Source organism: Diadema antillarum, unplaced genomic scaffold (assembly GCF_040938485.1).
Source record: "Diadema antillarum isolate AM-2024a unplaced genomic scaffold, OU_Dant_1.0 scf00000065, whole genome shotgun sequence".
Lineage (NCBI taxonomy): Eukaryota > Metazoa > Echinodermata > Echinoidea > Diadematoida > Diadematidae > Diadema > Diadema antillarum.
The window spans coordinates 3,117,678-3,141,358 of NW_027270954.1; the positions used below are offsets into that span (position 1 = coordinate 3,117,678).

General features: G+C 39.9%; 2 protein-coding genes across 2 annotated transcripts in view; one reads left to right on the forward strand and one right to left on the reverse strand.

The window, feature by feature from the left end:
- The window catches only part of LOC139716454 (N-acetylated-alpha-linked acidic dipeptidase 2-like), a 36,119-nt gene extending 33,529 nt beyond the window's left edge, over positions 1 to 2,590 (reverse strand). Inside the window, exon 1 of the mRNA XM_071628000.1 lies at positions 2,355 to 2,590. Within this exon, the coding sequence (XP_071484101.1) occupies positions 2,355 to 2,590 (236 nt within the window). The remainder of the gene's footprint in view (positions 1 to 2,354) is intronic.
- A 4,885-nt stretch (positions 2,591 to 7,475) lies between these two features.
- The window catches only part of LOC139716402 (N-acetylated-alpha-linked acidic dipeptidase 2-like), a 30,090-nt gene continuing 13,884 nt past the window's right edge, over positions 7,476 to 23,681 (forward strand). The window contains exons 1-10 of the mRNA XM_071627949.1: positions 7,476 to 7,672; positions 12,797 to 12,953; positions 13,510 to 13,638; positions 14,179 to 14,307; positions 15,259 to 15,448; positions 17,985 to 18,075; positions 18,742 to 18,831; positions 22,179 to 22,264; positions 22,982 to 23,101; positions 23,509 to 23,591. Of these exons, the coding sequence (XP_071484050.1) occupies positions 7,476 to 7,672; positions 12,797 to 12,953; positions 13,510 to 13,638; positions 14,179 to 14,307; positions 15,259 to 15,448; positions 17,985 to 18,075; positions 18,742 to 18,831; positions 22,179 to 22,264; positions 22,982 to 23,101; positions 23,509 to 23,591 (1,272 nt within the window). The remainder of the gene's footprint in view (positions 7,673 to 12,796; positions 12,954 to 13,509; positions 13,639 to 14,178; positions 14,308 to 15,258; positions 15,449 to 17,984; positions 18,076 to 18,741; positions 18,832 to 22,178; positions 22,265 to 22,981; positions 23,102 to 23,508; positions 23,592 to 23,681) is intronic.

The following is a 23,681-nucleotide window of genomic DNA, read 5'->3' on the forward strand; positions in this document are numbered from 1 at the left end:
TTTCTCCATTATGCACCAGTAATGTACAATTAATAGTGCAACAAGAAAACCTGACTTCTCACCAGCCAGCCAGCTGAAAAAAACCCTTTTCAATTGAAGAAAACCAGTCGCACTATAAACAATAACCCGTATGCTATACCACACAAGACCCGACTGGGAATAACCCGTATGCTACACCACATACGAACCGACTTGGAATAACCCGTGTGCTAAACCACACACGAACCACCGTGGAATAACCCGTGTGCTATACCACACACGAACCACCGTGAAATACCTGTATGCTAAACCACATACAAACCACCGTGGAATAACCCGTGTGCTAAACCACACACGAACCACCGTGAAATCACCTGTATGCTAAACCACATACAAACCGCCGTAGAATAACCCGTATGCTGAACCACACACGAACCACCACGTACGGGACCAACGACCAACGTTTGACCAACGTTTCCACGCAGACACTACACACACGCAGCGTATACCCAGATTAAACCATCCTAAACACTACGCACGTGCCAAATTAACCCTTTCGATCCCGAAAGAAATACGAACGTGAGTTTCCCTCACGCAGACACAGAAAGACGACCGATTTACATCAAAATGTATACCATATCACTCCGCGTCCATCTCCGTGCATACACACACGTACACACACTACGCCGTAAACGCACCATGCTTTCTCAAATCGTAACACCTTCACATACAGTACACTGTAACAATCACGATGCAAACGACATACGTAGTTGCGCGACGTAAACTGTATCGCGATCGCCCATGTCCACGACATAGCATAGAGTGCTACACACGCTACTCACCGAAATTCATCGGCCAAGCGAGAACGAAAAAACACTCCTGGCATGCCTGGGATAATATCAAACCCGACCAAATCACCTAAGTCCGCAGAAACCCTGCCGAACTCTCGTGACGTGCCCCCAATTTGTTACGGGAGGTTAACTTGGCCTAACGAACCATCATAACCACCAAAAATACCCAGACTCTCAAACAAGGTGTTTGGTCGATCTCGGTCATCTTGTCGAACTCCTTTATTTACATATTCCTCCGCGGAACAATCAAGTGCCCAGAAATGATAGTACAATGCACATGTATCCATAACAATAAATCTTAGAAAGAATTGTCATTTTGATTTATCTCCTGTTCCGGTGTGTTTAAATAGAGGAGAACGTCCTTGCTGTGAATCATGGGGTATTATATTCATACTAGCGGAATATACCAAAATACTTGTTTTTAATGGAGGAAAAGGAAAAGGTTTATGCCCAGATTCAAGGAGAGCTGGAATGCTTATTAGACCACAACTGCTGCTAGTTTCTTGTGTGACAAGGGGAACAAATTCGGGAACATCGCTTACATTTGCACTCAGGTAAGGATAATATTATGATTATAGGCCTGATGGGTAGCCATACTAGTAAGCGTTTGTTTGGCACACTATCTTGGGGGATAAGCAGGGAATAAAAACAAACAAACAAACAAACAAACAAACAAACGATGTGCATAATTGTTAATCATGTCAACAGCACCTGGTCCCTCTTGAATGTTGTTCTTCTGTCACCGAGAGCCAGATAATTTGGTAGATGACAGAAACACCGTTGTCCGCCTTGGACTACTTTAATAAAATAACAATGTCGGAATTTCAGAACTTGGGTATTGTTCCAAGTTCATCGTACGTGTCTCTGCCGGCATCCAGAAATAGCCTGGTGGTAGTGTCGCTGCCCGGAAAGCAGTAGATGACAGATTCGATTCCCGCTGGTTCCTGTTTTTCCCCGACATATTTGTTACAAGTGTAGATCAGCAGTTGCGATGTTATAAATTTCATTTGTACAGAGGACAGACAATATTGAAGAAAACTCATACACTGTATCTCGTATCTTCATCCCCCTGCTTAACAATGTCTTGGTTTCATTTAACATCATTTCCGTCAGTAATTATGATTGACTTCTCACTTTGCCGATTGTATACTGGGTTAATTAATTTAGTCTGTACCTTGGCAGCACGATTCGACACTCCCTTTCTTTGGAGATTCCGTTGTGAGATTCAAATCATGATAATAGTTCATATGGAGAATACCTAAAGAAATGAATGACATCATTTTAAAGAACTCTACAACTCACAATGATATAGGTCATGATAGTGATGATAATAAGTATTATCAACATATTCTAATGCATTATCAGGACTACTCCATATAACTCGTTTCGGGGAACGAGCAGCTAGCTAGAGTATGAATGTTCAAAGGGACTTGAATTAACAGAATAAAAATAACAGTAAAAACCACTGGGGGCAGCTATTCAAGAGCAAACTTCTTCGGACGGCACACTACCGCACGGACCAACCTCAAGTTGTTTTCTATGTTTTCCGCACTGCATTCGTCGATCATCAGCTGTCCGATGTCCACATTTTCGACGACGGAGAGGGAGGGACAAGCATCGTCTGCGATCCCGAAGTGACCTATCAGAATTCCGATGGCGAAGAGGATCAAGGCAACGACAATCCAGATTATGTGAACGAAGAGAATATTGTTGCCTTGGATAATCTTGATATCGCTTAAACTGCTCCTGCTGTCATGCATGATGTTATTTCACTATTAAAAATGTGTCTATCTCAAAACATGTAGAAGAAGCAGCTAATCACTCTAATTCGTCGGTGCCAAACTGTGGTACAGTATAATACACTCTTGACGATTAGCGAACTCGAGCCTATATACAGTTTAGAAATGAGTGCTTACATCGTATGGACCAGGCCTCCCTGTATGGACACAGTCTTTTTTACCCACGATGTCCCCGCTCGACCCAGGTGTGTGTGAAATAATCACTCGTTTTGATAGAGTATAATTGGTAATGGCCGGTTCCCTGTGGGAGGACTGTGCTAATGCTGGAGATAACCGATTGCCCTGGTTAAATAAGACAGCATTGTTACATAACACCACCACCTCAAGCCTCGTTGCGCCAGTTCCAGGCTTACCTTCGAATGTTGACTTTAGACATGTTCGAAGAGAGGTTCACAGTTTGAATCCGGTCGAGTGCTTGCATCCTATGGACACATTGTTTTTACCCACAATGTCCCGGTCGACTCAGATGTATGAAAACATGATCCGTGGTTATACGACGGTATCATTTTATGGCAGGTTCCCTCTGGAAGCGCAGTGTTATCACTCCAGATGCCTGATTACCGTGGTTAAATGAGATACCATCATTACACAACACACACATCCTCAAGCTTGGTTGTGCCAGTCTGACTAACCGTGGAGTTATAAATGTCTTCTTCTGAAGCTTATTGGGTCATCTGTTTACCCATCCCTACTTTCCCTCTTGCTTTGGTATTGGATCTCCCGATCATAATAATCACACAGTAGAATTCTTGTCAAAATCTCTCTTATATTTTGCATTAGTCACTCCTTTTATCATTTTTTGTCCGTAAGTTGTCTATTTTCAATAAAGGCGTTATTTTCTCTAGGACTATATCCCTCACAACTCCACGGCTTTCTATTTTACTTCATAGATATAAGAAATTATGCTTGAATAGTTAATTCACTTTTAATATTTCCTGTGTTTTCTGACTGATTTGATTCACATGTTTAAGATGCATAATACAAATTGATAAATTAGAGTTTTAACAAGAATGAGAAAGAGAGATAAGGGGGTTCCTCATCAAGGACATACGATTGCATGCGAACGAAGTTAATTTGGGGTTTCGTCAGGGTTCGTAAACGGTTGCAAAAAAAGTTCATATACATTTTTTTGTTTTTGTCCCACAGAAGTTTTTAAGTCAGTTCAAAATTTCTTTGTGAATTTATTTTTCTACATATAGCTGTGTTTGCAAAACAGTCACAAGCCTTTGCAAACGGTCGTAAGACGTGTCTCTGAAGTTAATTTTTAATCTCCAAGTTCTTTTTGATTCTCTCTGTTATATAGCGACCACATTTCAAATGGACCGGGACTTACAACACAATCACAGCTTACAGCGGCTTGTATCTTAATGCAATGGCCAGCTTTACACGAGACTGTCTTTTTGCCCTTGACAGTCAAAACGTTTTTGTTTCATCTCCATTCTGTCGTTGTTGGTTTTTTTTTTTTTTGGTTGTTTTTTTTTTTTTTGGTTGTTGTTTTTTTTTTAAATGGAGGGGAAATCCAAACCGGCAGTTGTATCTCACGTGACGAAACATCTTTGGCCAGAGACAGCTACATTCAAATCTGTCACGGGGCTTCGGCTGCTCCCATCTGAGCTCGAGCCAGGAATTTGATTCTTCTACGAATTGAACGGGCTCTCTGTACCGAGGTGGGGGAGGAGGGGAGGGAGGGAACGACTGTGAACTCTCGTAAACAAGTTTCCTCATATTCATCAATACAGAAGTGTGCCTCATCAGACGTTCTTTTGGAGATATTGACACCCCTCTCTTCCATCAATGGATGTCATCAAAATGATAATACATACGAATAGTGGTAACCTTTGACCATCTGTGTTACAAGACTATTTATAACTTTCAGTATATCATACAATCTAGAGTCACATACAATCTCCTGTCAAAGTACATGTATGTCCCGCGTAAAACGAAGGAAGTGAAATATAATCACGCAGTAATTTTCGGTGACACAGAAAAAAATAACTGAGGCAGTAAAACACCAATGCCTCTCCCCCCCCCCCTTCCCACCCAACAAGATCAGACCATTAAAGTTTTAGCAACACACATGGCACCTGCCACAGCTATAGACACCCAAATGAATCTCGAAGGATGCGAATGTCGATTAACTGGCAGAGCAAAACATTTGTTACGTCTGACCATCGTCTGACCAACGTAAAGCTCATGTCCGAGATGTCTGACCTCATACTGACTTTATTCAGAGAAAAACCTCTCCAAATGTTGAACTTTGCAATTTCCCTTTCGACATTTACATCCTTCGCAAGTCATTCACCTGTCCCGTGAAAAAGGGGCGCTTCCACTGAATTAAATGAATAAACCTTTTAGATATTTTGAAGTTTAATTTTCTTAGCACGTCTTGTCACAAACATATATCATGTCACCGGTGTCACCCGCTTGTGATCACTGCTCATTGCGAAGAATGAACCTTGAGCCGTCTGAACGAATGAACCTTGCACCGTCTGAACGAATGAACCTTGAGCCGTCTGAACGAATGAACCTTGAAGCGAATGAACCTTGAAGCGTCAGCTATGTTCCTAACCTCACTATAAACGTGGAAAGTGTACAAATGAAATAGTAAACACCTCTTGATATACAACAAAGGTTGAACGCATTTTCTTGGACACAACTGAATTTTAGATAAGATATAGGAAAGGAAACCAAACTCCCGATGCACAAACGATATCAATATACCAATACTATAACAGTAGTATGATTTTAGCACATAGTCGACCGTGAGAACACACTGTTCACATCATTCCACATCATGTTTAAAGGGATCGTACAGTTTTGGTTGAGACCTAATTTCAGGTTTTTAACATTTTTTGGTGAGATAATGAGAAACCTCTTATGAAATATGAAAGAGCATGTGATTTTATGAGGAATTCTACGTTTATTTGATGAAAATTGGTTTTGAAATGGCCGAGATATTAAAAAAAGGGCAATTCTGATAAAGTGTGGGACCCACACTTTATTACGATTGCTTTGTTTTACTTTGTTTTTGGATGTTTCAGTCATTCCAAACCCGATTTTCATCAAATAAACTTTGAATTCCTCTTAAAATGGTATGCTCTGTACTATATCATAAGTGTTTTGTTGGTATCTCACAAAAAGTTAAAAGCCCAATTCTCATCTCCACCAATACTGTACTATCCCTTTAAAGGTGTGTCACGCACCATCCGGTTCATCTCTCACCTGCGTCGTCCAAAGAGTCACAAATTAATTGTTAACAATTTCTCGCTTCCAGCACATAACCTCGTGTGTGGACCGCCCGTGGATGCGGGATTTCAAAGTTGAGGAGGGACGCACTCTCCCTGTTCTAACTCCAAAATGTCGCGAAGGACACGGTTTCCGCAATTACAGGCGTCCAAAGGCTCTCACTATAATAGCGAGGGGCGGACACAGTCGCTCTGCTGTGAAGTCGTCTGCCTGGGAGTAAACTCGGCCTCGGCGCCATCTACAAAATTATTTAAATGCGACATATACCAATGAGGCACCTTCTAATCACACACACACACACACACACACACACACACACACACACACACACACACACATACACACACACAAAGATGTTGCCAACTTAGAATCATGACATCATAGTGAAAATTGAGATCTGCGTTATCATCCATTTCACATACCTAATTCACACAATGAGATGTTGCAGTAATTATAATTATAACAGTGCATATTTTGTCGAACTTTACTGCTTCATTTTCAAAAGCTGTACACCCTTACGATATACATTATCACTTGTTTACGGGGCTCTCCAGGGCTGTAATGCCCTGAAATACATTCACATCTTTAAACACGACAAAATTTTCAAACCGCAATGACTGGTGTAGATATGGATTAAATGTCTGTTCACCCTGCCTGCTGTAAAGCTGCATAAAGGCTGAAGGTGTATGGCTCCTGGCCGCAAACGAAAATTGCGCCCAGGTTAAAATATCGTGCCAAATGGCGTCTGGGTGTTGCGGGTGGTTTTCCTGCCACCGAACTAAATGAGTGTGCTCCCGACGAAGTCTATATGGTGTCTGCCACGAGAGGACTCAAACTCTACTGTAAATCGCCTACTCTACTAAGGCATTCCTTTTCGAGGCATTTTAGGCATTTCATACAAATAAAAGGACTTGAAAGAAACATCTCCAGCACACTCCCGGTACTGGAGCTATTTTCTGTCTTTCTTTACACATAACTATTGATTGATATGCAAAAAAAAGTAAACTGGTCTCGGTCATCGATGGCAGAGTTCTCATGACATTACCTGTCTTAACACTTTTTCTCTCTCTCGCTTTCTCTCTCGCTCTCTCTTTGTCTCGTTCTCACTGCACATAAACATGACTTGCCTAGTTGAATGTCCGATATAAGTAAAGTACATGAAACAGCGTAGAAATGCATTTTCAATGTGACAAGGACCCAGTGTGGGGGAAAACTTTTCGCAAGAAATTAAAAAAGAGATGAAATTATCTACCGCTGAACTATATAAGAACAATACCCACGAACAGCTGGCAACACTTTCAAACCTCCGCTCAGGTTTGGCGATCTTTTGCATAGTAACATGCGAGCAATGGACTTTGCCAGTTTTTTATTCGGTATTTGCATGATTCGCAAATCGTTGGCGTGCTCCGTGACATCAGCCCCTGGGTGCACGGCAAGCGACACATCCGTTTTGTTCCACTTGGGGCTAAACTGTGGATGCGAGGGGATGCGCTGCAGAAATCTTCTTATTGAGCTTTTTACACCAGATACAGCAGATACACGTGACGGTAGCAAGAAGAATTAAACACCAAGGCAACGTTGAAGATTTTGAAAGTCGACCATGAATCGTGATAATGTTCTCTTCGTTCACATTATCTGGGTCGTCGTCGCTCTGATCCTCTTCGTCATTGGAATCCTCATCGGTCACTTCGGGATCGCAGACGATGCTTGCGCCTCCATCTCAGTCGTCGAAAATGGGGATATCGGACAGCTGATGATCGACGAATGCAGTGCGGAAAACATAGAAAGTAACCTGAGGTACGTGGAAGTGACTTTTACAGACTCATAATGCATATTCTCGTTACCTTGACAATTTGTTGCGTCATTTCATCACCATTCGGGTTAAGTTTTACTTATGATTGCGATCTCTTGCATGTTTTTTTTTTTTGCGTTGATAAGATGCAATGAATTTACGGTGATATTACGTAAAGTATATCAGAATGCAACAAATTACTCAACGAATCATAAGTCTATGTAATGATGTCAATAACAATCATTATACACAATATCAATTCGTTCACCATTAGGTCATTTTCGATTACAGTCGTGATCATGTCTCTCGACAAAACTGCAGAAATCAAACATAGATAGCAATGCAGCGCTGTTTGCATGTTCTTGTTCAGATATTGTCTGGCATTACATTACGCTGTAAGAGTAAGAGAATGTCAAACATTTTTTGATGTAATTCGTTTGCAACAGCTTTACATTGTGCAATTGGGCTGTTCGAATTATTTTTTTTAACGAATACATCGACATCGACACGCTGTCGACATTGTTAAAACAATTTCCCAGTTGGACTGAACAGGTGCATGCAGTAACATCTTCCAATGCACTTCCCATCCATGTTAGGTGTCACTTTCAAGGTTACACAATGAAAAAAATAGACAATGTTTAAAGTTCCCGTCCTTTAAAATGCAGATGTTGCGTAAAAGTCAGGCGCGGTCTTACTAATCTTTTGACAGTAGGCGATCGATCTCTCTCTCTCTCAACTGCCTCATAAAAGACTTAGTGAGTATGTAACACAAGGTGACTTGGTCTATTACAAGACAGATTGAACGTGCGATCCATTTACACAGAATAACAACAAAAGTAACATCTGTAAAACTGCACTAAACTTTTTTTTTTCATTTTGTGTAAATGTAACGGTCAATGATCAGTCCTTAATTACAAGAAGTCTACTGTTACACACTAGCACTTGGTTCCGCAGTGTGATAGTCCACCTTTTTCAATTATCACAACACTCGAATTTGCCAGTGAAACAATATCATGCTCACGTTGCAATTACACCAACGCAAAGGCAAAGCGTCTAATGTCCAGTTAAAGTAGATGAAAAGTAAGCCTCGTTTTGCCCGTGATTAACGTGACCTTTTAATGACTGGCCTATTTCGTTACGAAATCAGTCATTTCGTCGAAGAAATGACTATTTCGTTAACGAAATGATCATTTCGGTCGACGATATGACTGATTTCGTAACGAAATAGGCCATGCGACACTTGGCGCCCCATAATATACGGTCTTCGTCCATGGTTTAAACCATGGTTTCAATTGTACCACCTTCGTGAATTCGGGCCATATGTTTGGAATCTCGTTTGGACAGCAATGATTCGATGACCTATATGCAAGTCCGGCAGATGTGGGTCGAATAATGTAGGGTACTTGAATGACACATCTACAACCTATCAGCGGAAACTTCGAAGAAAACGGATATGTTCTGGGCCACTGTGTTTGCCCAGAGAGCATTCTAAACCTTGGTTGTATCTTCGCGTTCCCTGCAATTCATACGCTTTTACTCGTATCATGCATCCTTGTTTAATAAAGGGATGGTACAGTATTGGTGGAGATGAGAATTGGGCTTTTAACTTTGTACGAGAAAGCAAGAAAATATTTATGAAATAGTACAGAGCATACCATTTTAACAGGAATTCAAAGTTTATTAATGAAAATCGGGTTTGGAATGACTGACACATCCAAAAACAAAGTGAAACAAAGCGATAGTAATAAAGTGTGGGTCCCACACTTTATTAGAGTCGCTCTGTTTTGGATATCTCAGCCATTTCAAAACCAATTTTCATCAAATAAACGCTGAATTCCTCATGGAATTACATGATCTTTCATATTTCACAAGAGGTTTCTCGTTATCTCACCAAAAATGTTAGAAACCTGAAATTAGGTCTCAACCAAAACTTTATGATCCCTTTAACATTGTTTGCAGATAATCACTTTTTTTAAAGCCAATAGATGTAAATACTCAAAGCAATCATTTATGTCTCTAACCACAATAATGCAGTGAAAGAGTGTTCTATTGAAATCATGTTATTGTTAGCATTGGTACATTGATGATAATAGTTTGTACGTCGGGAGTTTGACTTTCTTTCTTATTTTTGTAATCTAAAATTCAGTCGTATAAAAAAAAGAAACACGTCCAACCATTGTTACTGTTACCTACATATATACTTTTCACGTTTTTCGATAGCATAGAGTTAGGAACATATAGCTGAAACTTTGGTTATCTTAATCGCAATGAGCGATCTAGGGAATGGCACCGATGACATATAATTATGTTCATGACAAGACTGCTCAGAAAATCAAATGTCAAAATACCTATAAAATGCACTACAGATTCAGTGTCTTTTGTGTTCGTGTCCAGGTAAACCAACTTATGTAAATTTTGTCCTGAAATTTGCAAGAAGGTTCTTCCTCTCAAACTCTGCTCAAATATCCTGAATGACAGACCACCAAGACTATAACAGCTATTCACTGAAAGATATGCACATGCAACACTGAACGTGCCGAAAGAAATTTCAGTTCCTCTTCATGCACATAAAAAACATAAATGTTATACAGATATAATCGTGGTTTCAAAGACGTATGAGTATACCTGCGGGCTTCAAGCCAAAAAAAAAAAAAAAAAGAGAGTACAATTTAGTGCCAGAAAGTGAGAGTCATTCAACAGTCATTCAACTGTATTTTTTCCCGTTTTCTGAGGGGGTGTTTTCATCAACCTGACATTGCGGATTTTTCATCACTAACAATTCAATTCACATTTTATTTCATTTTTCGACAAGAACATAGTATACATTTCTCTTTCTTTAGTAACAGAGAATGAGATTTCAGAAGCAAAACGATAAAAATGAAGAGTGCACAGTAATTGTGGAACCGTCACCGTAAAATAATTATGTATTGTCATAAAACCTGAAATGATGGAATTAAAATAAACAATACGCAAAGACAAAGCTTGCAATGTGTGGGCCAATCTGGTAAAGAACATCGATAGAAAAATAAGTTCATGCATGGGGGGAAAAGGTCTGGACGAATACTGAAAACACGGAGTAACAAATAGACACACATACACACACGCAAATGAACATAAAACAATGGAGGTCAAATATTCCCAATTTTTAAAAACAATTTATTTTCGGGCCGGATTTCATAGCGCAAAAAGTACCCATTTTATACCGGAGATTTAGGAAACATGGGGGGGGGGGGCACTTCTTTCCTATTTTGCAATCATTTCGACTATGAAAAATGCTTGCTTAATTTCGTATGGAAATTGTGTAGGCCCTATCTTTAAGACGATAGATAGATACCCAACACTTTCTTCAGTTTCCTGGGTCATATTTTTAAATTAACTTGAAACTGATTTATTTTGCCTTATCAGTTAGTAATGATAATGATATTATGGTCTTCCTTTATCAAGGGGAGCCTCTTCAGTGTTGACGCTGTTATAATAGCGGGCCGTGCCATTATCATCATTACCCTAGCATTGTCGGGTACCCATTCATACACCTGGGTTGAGAGGGACATCGAGGGTAGTAAATCTTATACAAGGATGTAAGCAGCGGACTGGATTCGAGCTCGGCTCCTGCGACCGAGTGTCAGGAATCTTATACACAAGCTATTATGACACGGTTGAAATGTGCGTCACAAATTACACGGACCATACACTCGAACGAAGCTTTGCTACGAACCTCCCGCATTCGATGTAGGAAGAATATAAAAAAGATAGTCATGACTGCCAATAACAAGTAAATAAACTTAGATATTTCAGAAAACCTATCAAATAACGTAAAAGAAATACGATCATCATAAAGCGAAGGTAGTGTGTGTGTAAGGTTTGCAAAAACAGGATTGAGATGCATAAAGGGCATCCTAACACCATCAAGAGTATATCTCGTTATTCGTGGTCAATAAAACAATAAATCGATAAAGTAGTGGAAAATGCAATGGAAATAAACAGAATAAAAGTATGTCGCTGTTCTAAGAAGAATATAAGTGTTGTCACGTCAGGGAACGGGAAGAGTTCTGGCATTGCTGTTAAGATGACCTCCCAAAATTGTAATCAAACTAAACCACTCTATAAATCAAACTATTCAAACATTTGACTCTAGCTGTAAAAAGCAGGCAAAATCACACCCCCACATACACTGATATATTGATATGTATAAACATATATATATATATATATATATATATATATATATATATATTTATATATATATGCATGTATATAATATATATATATATATATATATATATATATATATATATATACATATATACAGCTCGACCTCGATTATCCGGCCATGTCGGGACCGGCGCTCATCCGGATAAGCGAATTGGCCGGATAAGGGAGACACGATGTATAGATGCCGTCCAAGCTGCCGTCCCAGTGCACTGGCAGCTATGTAGGTAGTCCCTTCTTCACAAAAATAAGTATATCTTTATGTGAAAATCCTACATGTTTTACCTCATTAGATATTGAGAAACCCATCATGCACATCTCATCAAATTAGTGAAATAGATCCATGAAAAGATGTTAAAGGCACTGTTTTTTTCTCAATTTTTGGATGAAAAAAAAAAAGTCCTTCACTGCGTGAACGCGTTCGCATAATAGATTTGCGGATAAAAGGAGGCCGGATAATCGGGGTCGAACTGTATTATACATATACATTGTGTGTGTGTGTGTGTGTGTGTGTGTGTGTGTGTGTGTGTGTTATACACGCAATGAGAAGAAGGAACGAGCGGTACGCAGGTAGGCGCAACTAGATTTCAACAGGGACTTTCTTGTCACAGCTTTCAGCTCGTTTAACTCTTTGTGTGCTTTGAATGCCGATTGACAACAGAAATCCTCGTAGATTTGTACGCAGTAATTTGTGCATAGTAATTAATAATGATTAATAGACCTTCATCAGGGATTCAGCTGATGTTGCTGCTGGGCTTTGGTGCTCATATAGGTGCACGTCCGTGGGTGCATATAACCAGAATATCATTGAAGTCAAGAAATGTTGGAAATTATGTTTTGCTACAGCTCTGAAATGTTCCTCTGCAATAGCTATTATGGTCGTATGGAGTTCACCTGGAAATATCCTCTCTTTCTTACAGGGGTCTCACCAGCCGTCCTCATCTAGCCGGAACAGCGGCAGAAAAGGAAAATGCTGATATGCTGGTAGAGCAATGGACGAGTTACGGGTTGGATTCGGTTCGGTTACTTGACTATGACGTCCTCCTTGCCTATCCGGATACGAATAATCCGAACAAAGTAGGGTATTTCACAAATTCTCAGTCAATCACTCATTGAGTTAGGCTTCTATTTTCATTTATTTATCTAGTGGAAAGAAACCAAGCAAAATTACACTTATATATTGTAAAGTTTTCTCTCAAACCTTGCAAGACCAACTTCGTATAAGCCATTTTAATGTGAATGTGCATAGATATACGAATAGAAGAAAAGCATATAACGTCATGCTCCAAACATTACTACTGTACTTGCAAGAACATCAAACAGACATACGATCATGACATTTTTTATAGGTCATTAAATATTTGCTCAAAGAGGTTGTCATCACTAGTACGTGTGAAACTGAATAAGTCGCGTAGTTAGCAACAGTGATTAAATGCTCAAGGTGTTGCTGTTTTGTCAAAGAATAAACAGATTCGTGTTTCTTAATACTTTGTAAATTCCAATTATCTGCAGGAAAACTACGAATTATGTTGATGCATGGTTCATCACAAAGCGATTAAGTGCTTAGTGGTTTTTTCCCCTTCTTGCAATGTTCAACACAAATAAAAAACAAACAAACAAAATATAAATACAGGTGATGATAACGGAGAACGGAGAGGTTAATTTCACCTCGGCCCTACATGAGGCAATTCTTCGACCCGAGGATGATCACCCGGATGTCGTCCCGCCATTCAATGCCTACTCGGCAAAAGGAGACCCAGAGGTGAGTCGCTATGTCTTGTTACCCGTCGGCAAAGCCAGGAAGATATTTACGTGATTTCAAAGCCTAAAGGAACCGAAGCCTCTACTGAATGGACACTTCAAACTTAAAAGATTCCGAAACTTCAGGTAAATCATCTGTGGTTGATAAAGAAACTTGACCAGGAGTCTTTATTCTCCATCAAAGCATTGACTTAACCAATTGCGTTTCCTCGTTGGGATGCAGACTGCTCGTGTATAATCATGAAGTCATCTCTGGTGAACTGCTTTCGCGTGATATGGTGCGTTTTGACGCACGCATACTTTGTGACCCTCTATAGGGACTGACGTCCTGTTTCGCAGTTAGATTTTATTACACAGTAATCGATTTTGATGAGATTTGAAATTGACATGATATCTTTCTGAAAGTTATCCACAACTCGGTGAAGAAGTTACATTGGACAACTGAAATCTTGGGTTTGAATTTTGTTTTCATCCGTACAAAGTGCGGATTGCGTAACTATCACCTCCCAGTCTTGCTGTATCCCACTATCTTTAAATCCAGGGCCCCCTGGTGTACGTGAACTACGCGCGGTCTGAAGACTTTGACTTTCTGGCTAAGAACAGGTCTGATATCAACATCACAGGCTGCATCGCCATCGCTAGATACGGAAAGGTGTTTCGTGGGAACAAGGTAAAAGGGAGCGACTCGGTGGTTGTATCACTCCCTTATGATGTAATAACAATTTTAAGTGTAATATCAATCGTATTAAAAGTGTAATAGTTCATTAATCTTAATTTGATAATTGATTCAATTCAATATTTATACCAATTATTCATGATTTCTTAACAATTGAGACAGCTCTAAATGTAACAACTTTTAACTAAAAATGTAGTATTGACCCCAAATATAACACGGAAAAGATATGGGGGCAGTAGGGTATGTGTTTCATGCAGAAATAAAGTCTTTTGACCTTTAACTCCAATTCGCATAGCCATGGTGGCTGATCATGAAGTAACTTTATAAAACAATCAAGTTGACAGGGTTTAAAATGTATGCATAATATAGTGGTGATATGTTTCCAAAGATGCCGAAAGACAGATAAAGACCTTTGACCATGATTAATGATCAATTTTAAATTAAGCGTTAAAAGTTAATGCATTAAGCGTCGATATTACACTTAGGGGTAAAGGTTATTACATTCAGGGGCAATATTATACAATGAAGGTTAAAAGTTACTACATAGACGCTATTATATTTAGGGTTAAAGGGTATTACATTTGGGGGTGATATGACATTTAAGTTAAAAATATACCACATGTAGGGTGGATATTACGTTAGGTTTAGGGTTAAAATTATTGCATTACGGTTGATTGGGCTATTACATTGAAGGTAGATATTACATGTAGGGTTAAACGTTGTAACATGAAAGATTGAATTGTTATAATTACATTTAGGGATGATACAAGTGTTGCTTACATCTGCTGCTACTTTTGTGGGGCTTGGCAAAAGTTGACTTTGAACACATGTGAGAATGCTTAATTCCCACCATCAACGTTACTGAGTGACAATGTAAGTACCAGAAACAAAACAAAAAAAAAAAACTTGGGAGAGAGGATTAATGCGTTGAATGTTCCTCTGTAGGTACTAAACGCTCAGGCGGCGGGTGCCATTGGAATCATTCTTTATTCCGATCCCGCCGATTACGCAATCGATGGAGACATTTCGGTCTATCCGGACAATTGGTGGCTGCCGGATACCGGAGCGCAGCGGGGGAATACCTTCGTTAGTGATGCCAAGGGCGATCCGGTTACACCCGGCTATCCGGCGAAACGTAAGAACTGTCAGTGGTGCGTGACAGGATCATCAATGTTTTCTTGACAATATACAAAGAATGTATGTTACAGTACATCTCAGTAATTTCCCCATGCAAGGGAGATATAGAAAGAGAAAGAGAGATAGAAAGAATAAATTTTGGCGGTAAAGCACATCATCGATGCGACATCTGTACATTTCTTGTAGTTATCACGTAGTATTATCTAAGTCACATGCTTTATACCAAGCTAAGTGAGTTTGTTACCCACGCCGATGAAAATCGGCAGGGGGTTATGTAAAGGGTTCCGTATGTTTGTTTGTTTGTTTGTTTGTTTGTTTGTTTGTTTGTTTGTTTTTTTGTTTGTTTGTTTGTTTGTTTGTTTGTTTGTGTACAAGATAACAAGAGAACGGGTAAACGGATTTGCACGAAATGTTCAGGGAATGTTTGGATAATGACAGGAAAGAATCGATTAGATTTTGGTGATAATCGGTTGACCCTTGCAAATTCTGTGTGACCTTGAAGTTTTGACCCCATGGTATAGTGACCATTCCGAAAATTTCCCGTTTCTCACTTTGCGATTTTCCGCTACCATACGAAGACATAAACTCCCCAACGATCCGACTTCGCTGCTCAAATGTTCGTAAGAATTCCGAAATTTACGTTTAGGCCTATTTGAGGGACTATGTCCTTCTAGATTTATGAAAGTTCGTTCTCCGTCATCACAAACTGGCCCGTATTTTGATGATTTTTCAAATTAACATTGATTGTTTTTTTCGTTGGAGGAGCATTTTGCTCGGTCGCAGTCACACTGCACGATGCGTGCTCAATGTCAATGCGTGTGCAAGGCCGCTGAAAATGCATCGCGCTCTACACTGTTGGTGCAAAATTGCACCGGGGACGTTGCGGCGCTCGTTGGTGGCCGAATACTGGTGCAGTAGACATTTGCATTCAACCCTTGCATTGAATAATTCCCGTAGACACTAATCATAGGGGTAATTGCCTAGGGGGTACGTAAATTTTGTTTTTCTTTTTTGCTTTTGTGGATACCATCAAAGATCGTACACTCATACGACCTTTGATATTTGATGATTTTTCAAATTAACATTGATTGTTTTTTTCGTTGGAGGAGCATTTTGCTCGGTCGCAGTCACACTGCACGATATGCGTGCTCAATGTCAATGCGTGTGCAAGGCCGCTGAAAATGCATCGCGCTCTACACTGTTGGTGCAAAATTGCACCGGGGACGTTGCGGCGCTCGTTGGTGGCCGAATACTGGTGCAGTAGACATTTGCACTCAACCCTTGCATTGAATAATTCCCGTAGACACTAATCATAGGGGTAATTGCCTAGGGGGTACGTAAATTTTGTTTTTCTTTTTTGCTTTTGTGGATACCATCAAAGATCGTACACTCATACGACCTTTGATATCATCACACTCTCGGCTTGCTATAATCAAAATATCCCGCAAGAAAACGGCGTATTTCTCGATTTTTAGCGCTTTTTCCGCGACCCGTCGCGTAGACAATACTCTTAAAACTGGACTTAATTCGCGCGCGCTTGGAAAAGTTCCGATTCTGCACTTTTGACGGTGGAATTTGGGATTTTCGATGGATTTTTGGAGGAGACTTAAGGACTTTCCTGTACGTGAATGAGTGTTAATACCGTATGTGTAATTATGTGATTTGCGTGTGATGTGACTGTAGAACCAAAGATCGTACACTTCAGTGTACGATCTTTGGTAGAACTCACTGGCTGGTGATAAAGCACACTGGCAATTAAGTGGCCGAATTCTGGTAGATGACCGAATGCACATTATGTTTACCCCGACTTTGTACTTAGGCGTGGGTCTGCCGCCTTTGACGGCCCCTCTCTAGTTGAAAGTGTTTTTATCGTATCTGGCCAAGCTTTCAGAGAAACCTGACAGGAATGAATGTCCATCGGTAAAGATAAACAAATAAATGAATGAATAGATAGATAAATAAATAAATAAATTGACAAATGAATAAATGAAGTAATGTTGTCATGCATGATTGTATTTGTTGGTATTGTTGAATGAGGTTTAAAGTCCTATACCCACCGAAAGTTTTAGGAGATGCAATATACATATAATTATATTGAAGTGGTCTTAAAGGCCGTGTCACTCTTTTCCGGGCATACTACGCGGGTTTGTCGGGAGGAGGGATTTTCCAGCGCTCAGGAGGTTTTCCGCGGGCGGACAAGAAAGTTTGCGAGTTTCGCGCTTGTTTCTTACGTAGTAGACACGTGCTACTTTAATAGCTTCTACTTGCGTGCATTCCGTGTGACTTGCGTGAGAGCTTTGCAACCGACCCGTTTTCTGTTACGAGCGACTTATGGGTACTGAGAAGAACCTGCGTTGGAGTTGCCTTCGAGGTGCTGCCGGTAAGGGCGACTACGGGTGAGATACGTGCTAGGTACTGTCATGTGCGGGTCATCTGCGGGGACCTCCGGATAGAATTTTTTTTTCGCAAGTCGCACGCAAGGCTTGCCCGGAAAGGTGTAACACGGCCTTAAGTTTGTTTTCTCTCGCGTCCAGCGTACATGTACCGTATTAATGACGAGGAGACGGCACTTCCTAAGATTCCAGTACATCCTATTGGATATGGGGACGCTCGCTATCTTCTCAGGTATTTCAATACTTACAAGTGTACCTCTGGGTTTACATATCATCCGTATCACTTATGAGTATGGTTGCTCATTACCATTCTCACCCCAACTTCCGTACTTCTGAATATGATAATTATTGTAATGGTAAGGTCTTGACGAAAATTATTACCCATTCTTCTGACGGATGTACCTAGAATTTTCCCCAAATTTTCCACAGTATCTTGACTGACTGTGCAGAATTCTTGAATCTCATCCATCCCCCCCCCCAAAAAAAAAAAATATATATATATATATACTGTGCATGTACTTAAATGCTGGATCTTTTGCTTTGTGAACGACATGGCTTGACTTTTGCGTGTTAGTGAATTTTGTTTTGTTTGTCATACCATTTCCAGTCCAAAAAAAAAATGCAATTTTGATAAGAGCTCTTTGTGTTGTGTGAGAGTGTGTATCGAGACAGGTATCGGAATGGCCCCTCAAATGAAAAAGAGGGGTGGGAAATCCGGTTCAATCTCATGTTAGCATTTATTTAGACGAGTATTGGTGTGCCTGTTTTTGAGGTTTTTTTCATGATATATATCGACATGAGTAGCTAAGTTTCAACTTATATCACGTCCACAAAAATGTTATAAACCTTTCGGTTCTCTTTTCGATTTATCACCCCTCCTCTGCCCGCATCACTGTAGCGAGATGACTGGAGATGTAGTGCATACTAGTTGGCGGGGACACCTGGATGTCACCTATCGATTTGGACCCGGGTTTGTCAACCCAGAGAGGTGAGTGCTGGGACAGAACTTTGGGAAACAGCGTGTAAAGCCATCATTTCTAATCGTTAATTATGTCTAATAATTTTAAACATTCAGGCCCGAATTCACGAAGGTGGTATAAATGAAACCATGGTTTAAACCATGGACAAAAACCATGGAGCGCCAAGTGTCGCACGGAATATCTTTTCGTCGATGAAATGATTAGGGCGGACGTCCACTTAGGCGCGGACAAGCCCCGGAAGGGTTGCGGAAGCAAATTTTGTCATTTCGGCATCCTGTCCGCGACAAACGCGGAATAACTTTGTGAATCGGCTTGTCCTAGGACATTCCTAGGACAGTCCGCGGACTGTCCGCGGACTGTCCGCGGACTGACTGCAAACATTCCTAGGAATCACTCCGGAAGAGCGCGAAATACCTCGGAATATGCTAATCGTAGCCGGGCAGCGCGGAAACATTTAGGATTACACCAGGAATGAACGCGGACAATCAGGATGCCTTCCGGACAACAAAAGTTAGGCATGCGGACAAACTGCGGACAATACCAGGAAAATGGAAAGGTATAAATTTGGCGCTGATTTTGACTTTTCCTCATTTGACTGCTCACTGATGCTCCTTGTTGTGCTTCAGCAGTAGCGGCTGATATTATATTAATATGATTGGTCAATATTATTTGATAAATGTGACCACCAAAAGTCGAAGAATAGGATTGTTTGCATGTCCGCTGACGACTCATTTTTTTTTTATTTGTCTCATCTGGGAGAACAATTTTTTCTCTGCCTACAGTCACATGGATGACATTCGTAAACTTTTTGAACCATGCATATATATATATATATATATATATATATAATATATACATAAAAATGCAAATGTAAATATGTATATATAGTCATGTTGATAAGGTAGTCCACGTGTGGGCAAGATAAAAAGATAAGTAACAAAACTGCAACAAAGTTCATGCTGTATTCACCAACGATTTATTTCTTCACAAGAAATAAACCGTTAGTGAATACAGCATGATCTTTGTTGCAGTTTTGTTACTTATAGTACTAACTGTTACTTATGTTACTATATGTATATATATATATATATATGTATATCTATAAATGTATATATATATATATATATATACATATATATATATATATATATATATATATATATATATATATATATACAGGTATATATATATACAGGTATATATATATACAGGGTGTATATATTCTTTATTCCCTTTTTTTAGACATGTGCTTTATCCATCGTGAAGTATATACATGTTTTGTCTGATACTTGCCAAATTGATCCTAATCATTAAATTTGTTTTTCTTTCTCTGATTTTTCCCTTGTGCATCTCTAACCCTCTCTTATTTTGATCACTTTTGAACATTTCCAAGTCCGAGAATTTTTTTTTCATGCTTAGAGCTTACTAGCCTATTGTCGATGAAGTGTAAAAATGGGGAAATATTTGTAACTTACTTTAATTCACTTTTTTTTTGGGGGGGGGTTCAGCTGGGCTGTCAAATTGGACAATCGAGTTTATTTGCAACTAAAACAAAAAGAGAAGAAAAAATATTAGGTAATAACAACTACGAAAATCATTCAGGTAAAGAATGTTTCTGAAATGATTTGTGATGCTTAATGTGTACTTAAATATATACACTCAGCAAAAAACAAAGCAAAAGAAAGACAGAACATTATCACTTTTTCGAGTTCATGATTTATTGCTTTTTCTCTCATTTCACTTGGATTTTGAAGCCAGAAGATTCTTCATTTTCCTCCATCATCTTTAGCTTTCATTGTTATTTTGGGCTTCAAAAATATTACATTGTCATGAGACCACAGGTATTTCTTTGCAATTGAATTCATGCTCTTTAATGTGATGAATTTGTCTTTTGTTCTAATATGTTGTATCATTAGAAAGCATTTACGTATGAATAACAACTTGTTCATGTTTATATAATACATTAACATTTAGCCAAAAATTCTATGCTTTTTTTTCTGAGTGTAATTCCATCTACTTTTGTGATTTTTCAGCTGGGCTGTCACATGGGACAACTTAGTTTGTTGGCAAATGAAATACGAAAACAACATAAAGGAAAATGTACTATAGTAAGTAATAGGAACCAGGAAAGTCACTCAGATGAAAAATAATTTCTGAAAAGATCAAATCAAAACAAACTTACTAGGAAGTTAGGGGGCTGATTTCACTTCTTTCTGGTTGCTTTTGACACAGTCTCTACTATCTTCTTTGCCTTCTGGGACCGGAAATTCCTTAGATTTACCTGTTCTTCATCACTAGACGAAAGGAGTGCCTGTGATGGGGATATTTGCATGGGGGCCTTGCCTCCCTTCTTGCTCATTTTGCGTTTCATTGGCATGACGCTAGCGGAAAGTGTCGACATTTTCTTGTCTGGATCACACAATTTCCGCATCGGTTCCGGACACTTGCATATATAGATCCGCATCGGCTCCGCGCTGTCCTAAAACATTCCTGGTGTCTTCCGCTTTCATTCGGGAAGCTTCCCCACACCGCGGGATTCTTTCCGGAGCGTGTGCGGAAGGAGCGGAAGGGTTCCGGACAAGCGGGACATCCTCAGGACATCGTCAGGACAAGTCGCCGAAGGTGTCAGGAAGTTCATTTCCGCGTCCAAATTTTGGTCTCGATCAAAATTTGGACGCGGAAATTTTTCTCTCTCCCGAAGGTGCGGAAACGCCCGGACATGTTTAGGACAGTGAGCGGACACGTTCAGGAACGTGCGGACAGGTTCCCGAAGGAGTGCGGAATACCAAATTTGCATTCCGGGTCTTGTCCGGGTCTTGTCCGCGCCCTAGTGGACGCCTGGTCTAACGAAATGACAACATTTTGTAAGTAAATGAACATTTCGTCCACGAAATGACAATTTCATTAACGAAACGGTCATTTTGTCGACGAAATGAACAATTTCGTACCGAAATACTCCGTGCGACACTTGGCGCTCCATGGTTTTTGTCCATGGTTCAAACCATGGTTTCATTAAATTTGTACCACCTTCGTGAATTCGGGCTCAGGGTTAAAACGTAGCACAGCATTACAGAGAGAGAATGGGAAAATGATATGAGAAATGTGGGAATGATAGAGATCTGATGGATGTACAATAATTCACACTAAGTCTAACTTAATCTGCAATGTACCTGAATCAAGATGGTGAAGTGTATGATTAAGTCGTGTGGAATTAAATATATTTAACGTTTGTGTACATGCCATTGTGTGCGTAATTTATGTTATGGTGCGGGTGTGAGGTTATTTACGTGTATTCTTAGCAGCTCCGTCTAGTGCTTAATAATGTTTCCATTGAAATGTAATACACCATACACAGGAAGGTAAAGATGAGTATTCATACCTCAAGGGAGATTCGAACCACATATGACGTCATTGGCATCATCAACGGAGCCATCGAACCAGGTGAGTAGGACGAGTGATAATCATATCCCTCCCCCCCCCCCAAAAAAAGTACTGCTTCCATGACAAGAAATGTAGTATACCACAGACAAATTTGTCAATTGTTCATGTATTTGTACAATGTGTCTCAAGGAACAGAGGCTATTAAAGGGGATGGCTAGTAACCGATCAGTGGGAATCAGTGGGAATGCTGAGGGATGATTGTTCTAATCCTTGTGGGATTCATTTAAGAGTACATTATTTATCTACTGTTGTGTGAAAATTATTTGCTTCAGAACGGTCTCATATTCAAGTAATGTGCAGATTAATGCCCCGTCACTGACCAGGGACGCTTACCTGGAAACATTAAGCTGCACATTACTTGAATATTATGAGACCATTCTGAAGCAAATAATTTTCACACAAGAATAGATATATAGTGTACTCTTAAATGGATCCCACAAGGATTGGAACAATCATCCTCCAGCATTTCCACTGATTCCCACTGATCAGTTACTAGCCATCCCCTTTAAGGTGAAAATACAAAATTAATTAGTCGATCAATCATTCTAAAATCGTAATAGTAGAAGTCATGTTGTCTCCAAAGAACCGACGTAAATGAACACAAAGAAACCACATTAGTTTGTGAGGTGGAAATCTCAAAAAAAAAGTTTAGCCAAACATGCCGAGAGAATTTCCGAATTGAACATCCAAACCGACTCCACCTGATTTCCCTTCTAGATCGGTACGTACTGATGGGTAATCATAGAGACGCTTGGGTGTACGGTGCCGTGGACCCGTCGAGTGGTACAGCGGTCCTCATGGAGAGCGCGCGTGTCTACGGCGAGATGCTGAAGAAAGGTAGGTCAACCTACAAGAATTGTGTCTTCTCTGTACTTTTCCCAGTATTTCTTCTGAAAAATATCAATCACAAACAATCATTCGAATAGCAATTAAAATGGAAATGTATGTTGTGCCAATGGACCTAACGTAGCTCCGAAAATCTATAACGTTTTAATTGGTAAATACACTAGAGACTTTATAGACGGTAAAACATATCGAGCTTTTTTGGAGCGTGTGATTCCATGATCCTAGTATGCAACGAACAACAAACATTTAGTTTAGTTTTGTTTGTAGGTCCTTACATTTTTTTTCTCCAGCTTCAGTAGCAAATACAAACGTATAAAGAAAGTGTGATTATGCTGTCGGGTTCTTATGGTATCAATCTACTTTACATTAACCTCCTCATTTTGTACCAACTTGTCTAGACTGGCGCCCTCGGCGGACGGTTATGTTCTGCAGCTGGGGAGCTGAAGAGTATGGCCTTCTCGGTTCAACAGAGTTCGTGGAGGTGAGAATGTCAAGAGCTGTCCTCACAGATTTCGTATGTAGTTCTGCTTCGATATCCATCACTGATGCGATTCTATAATGAACGCATATG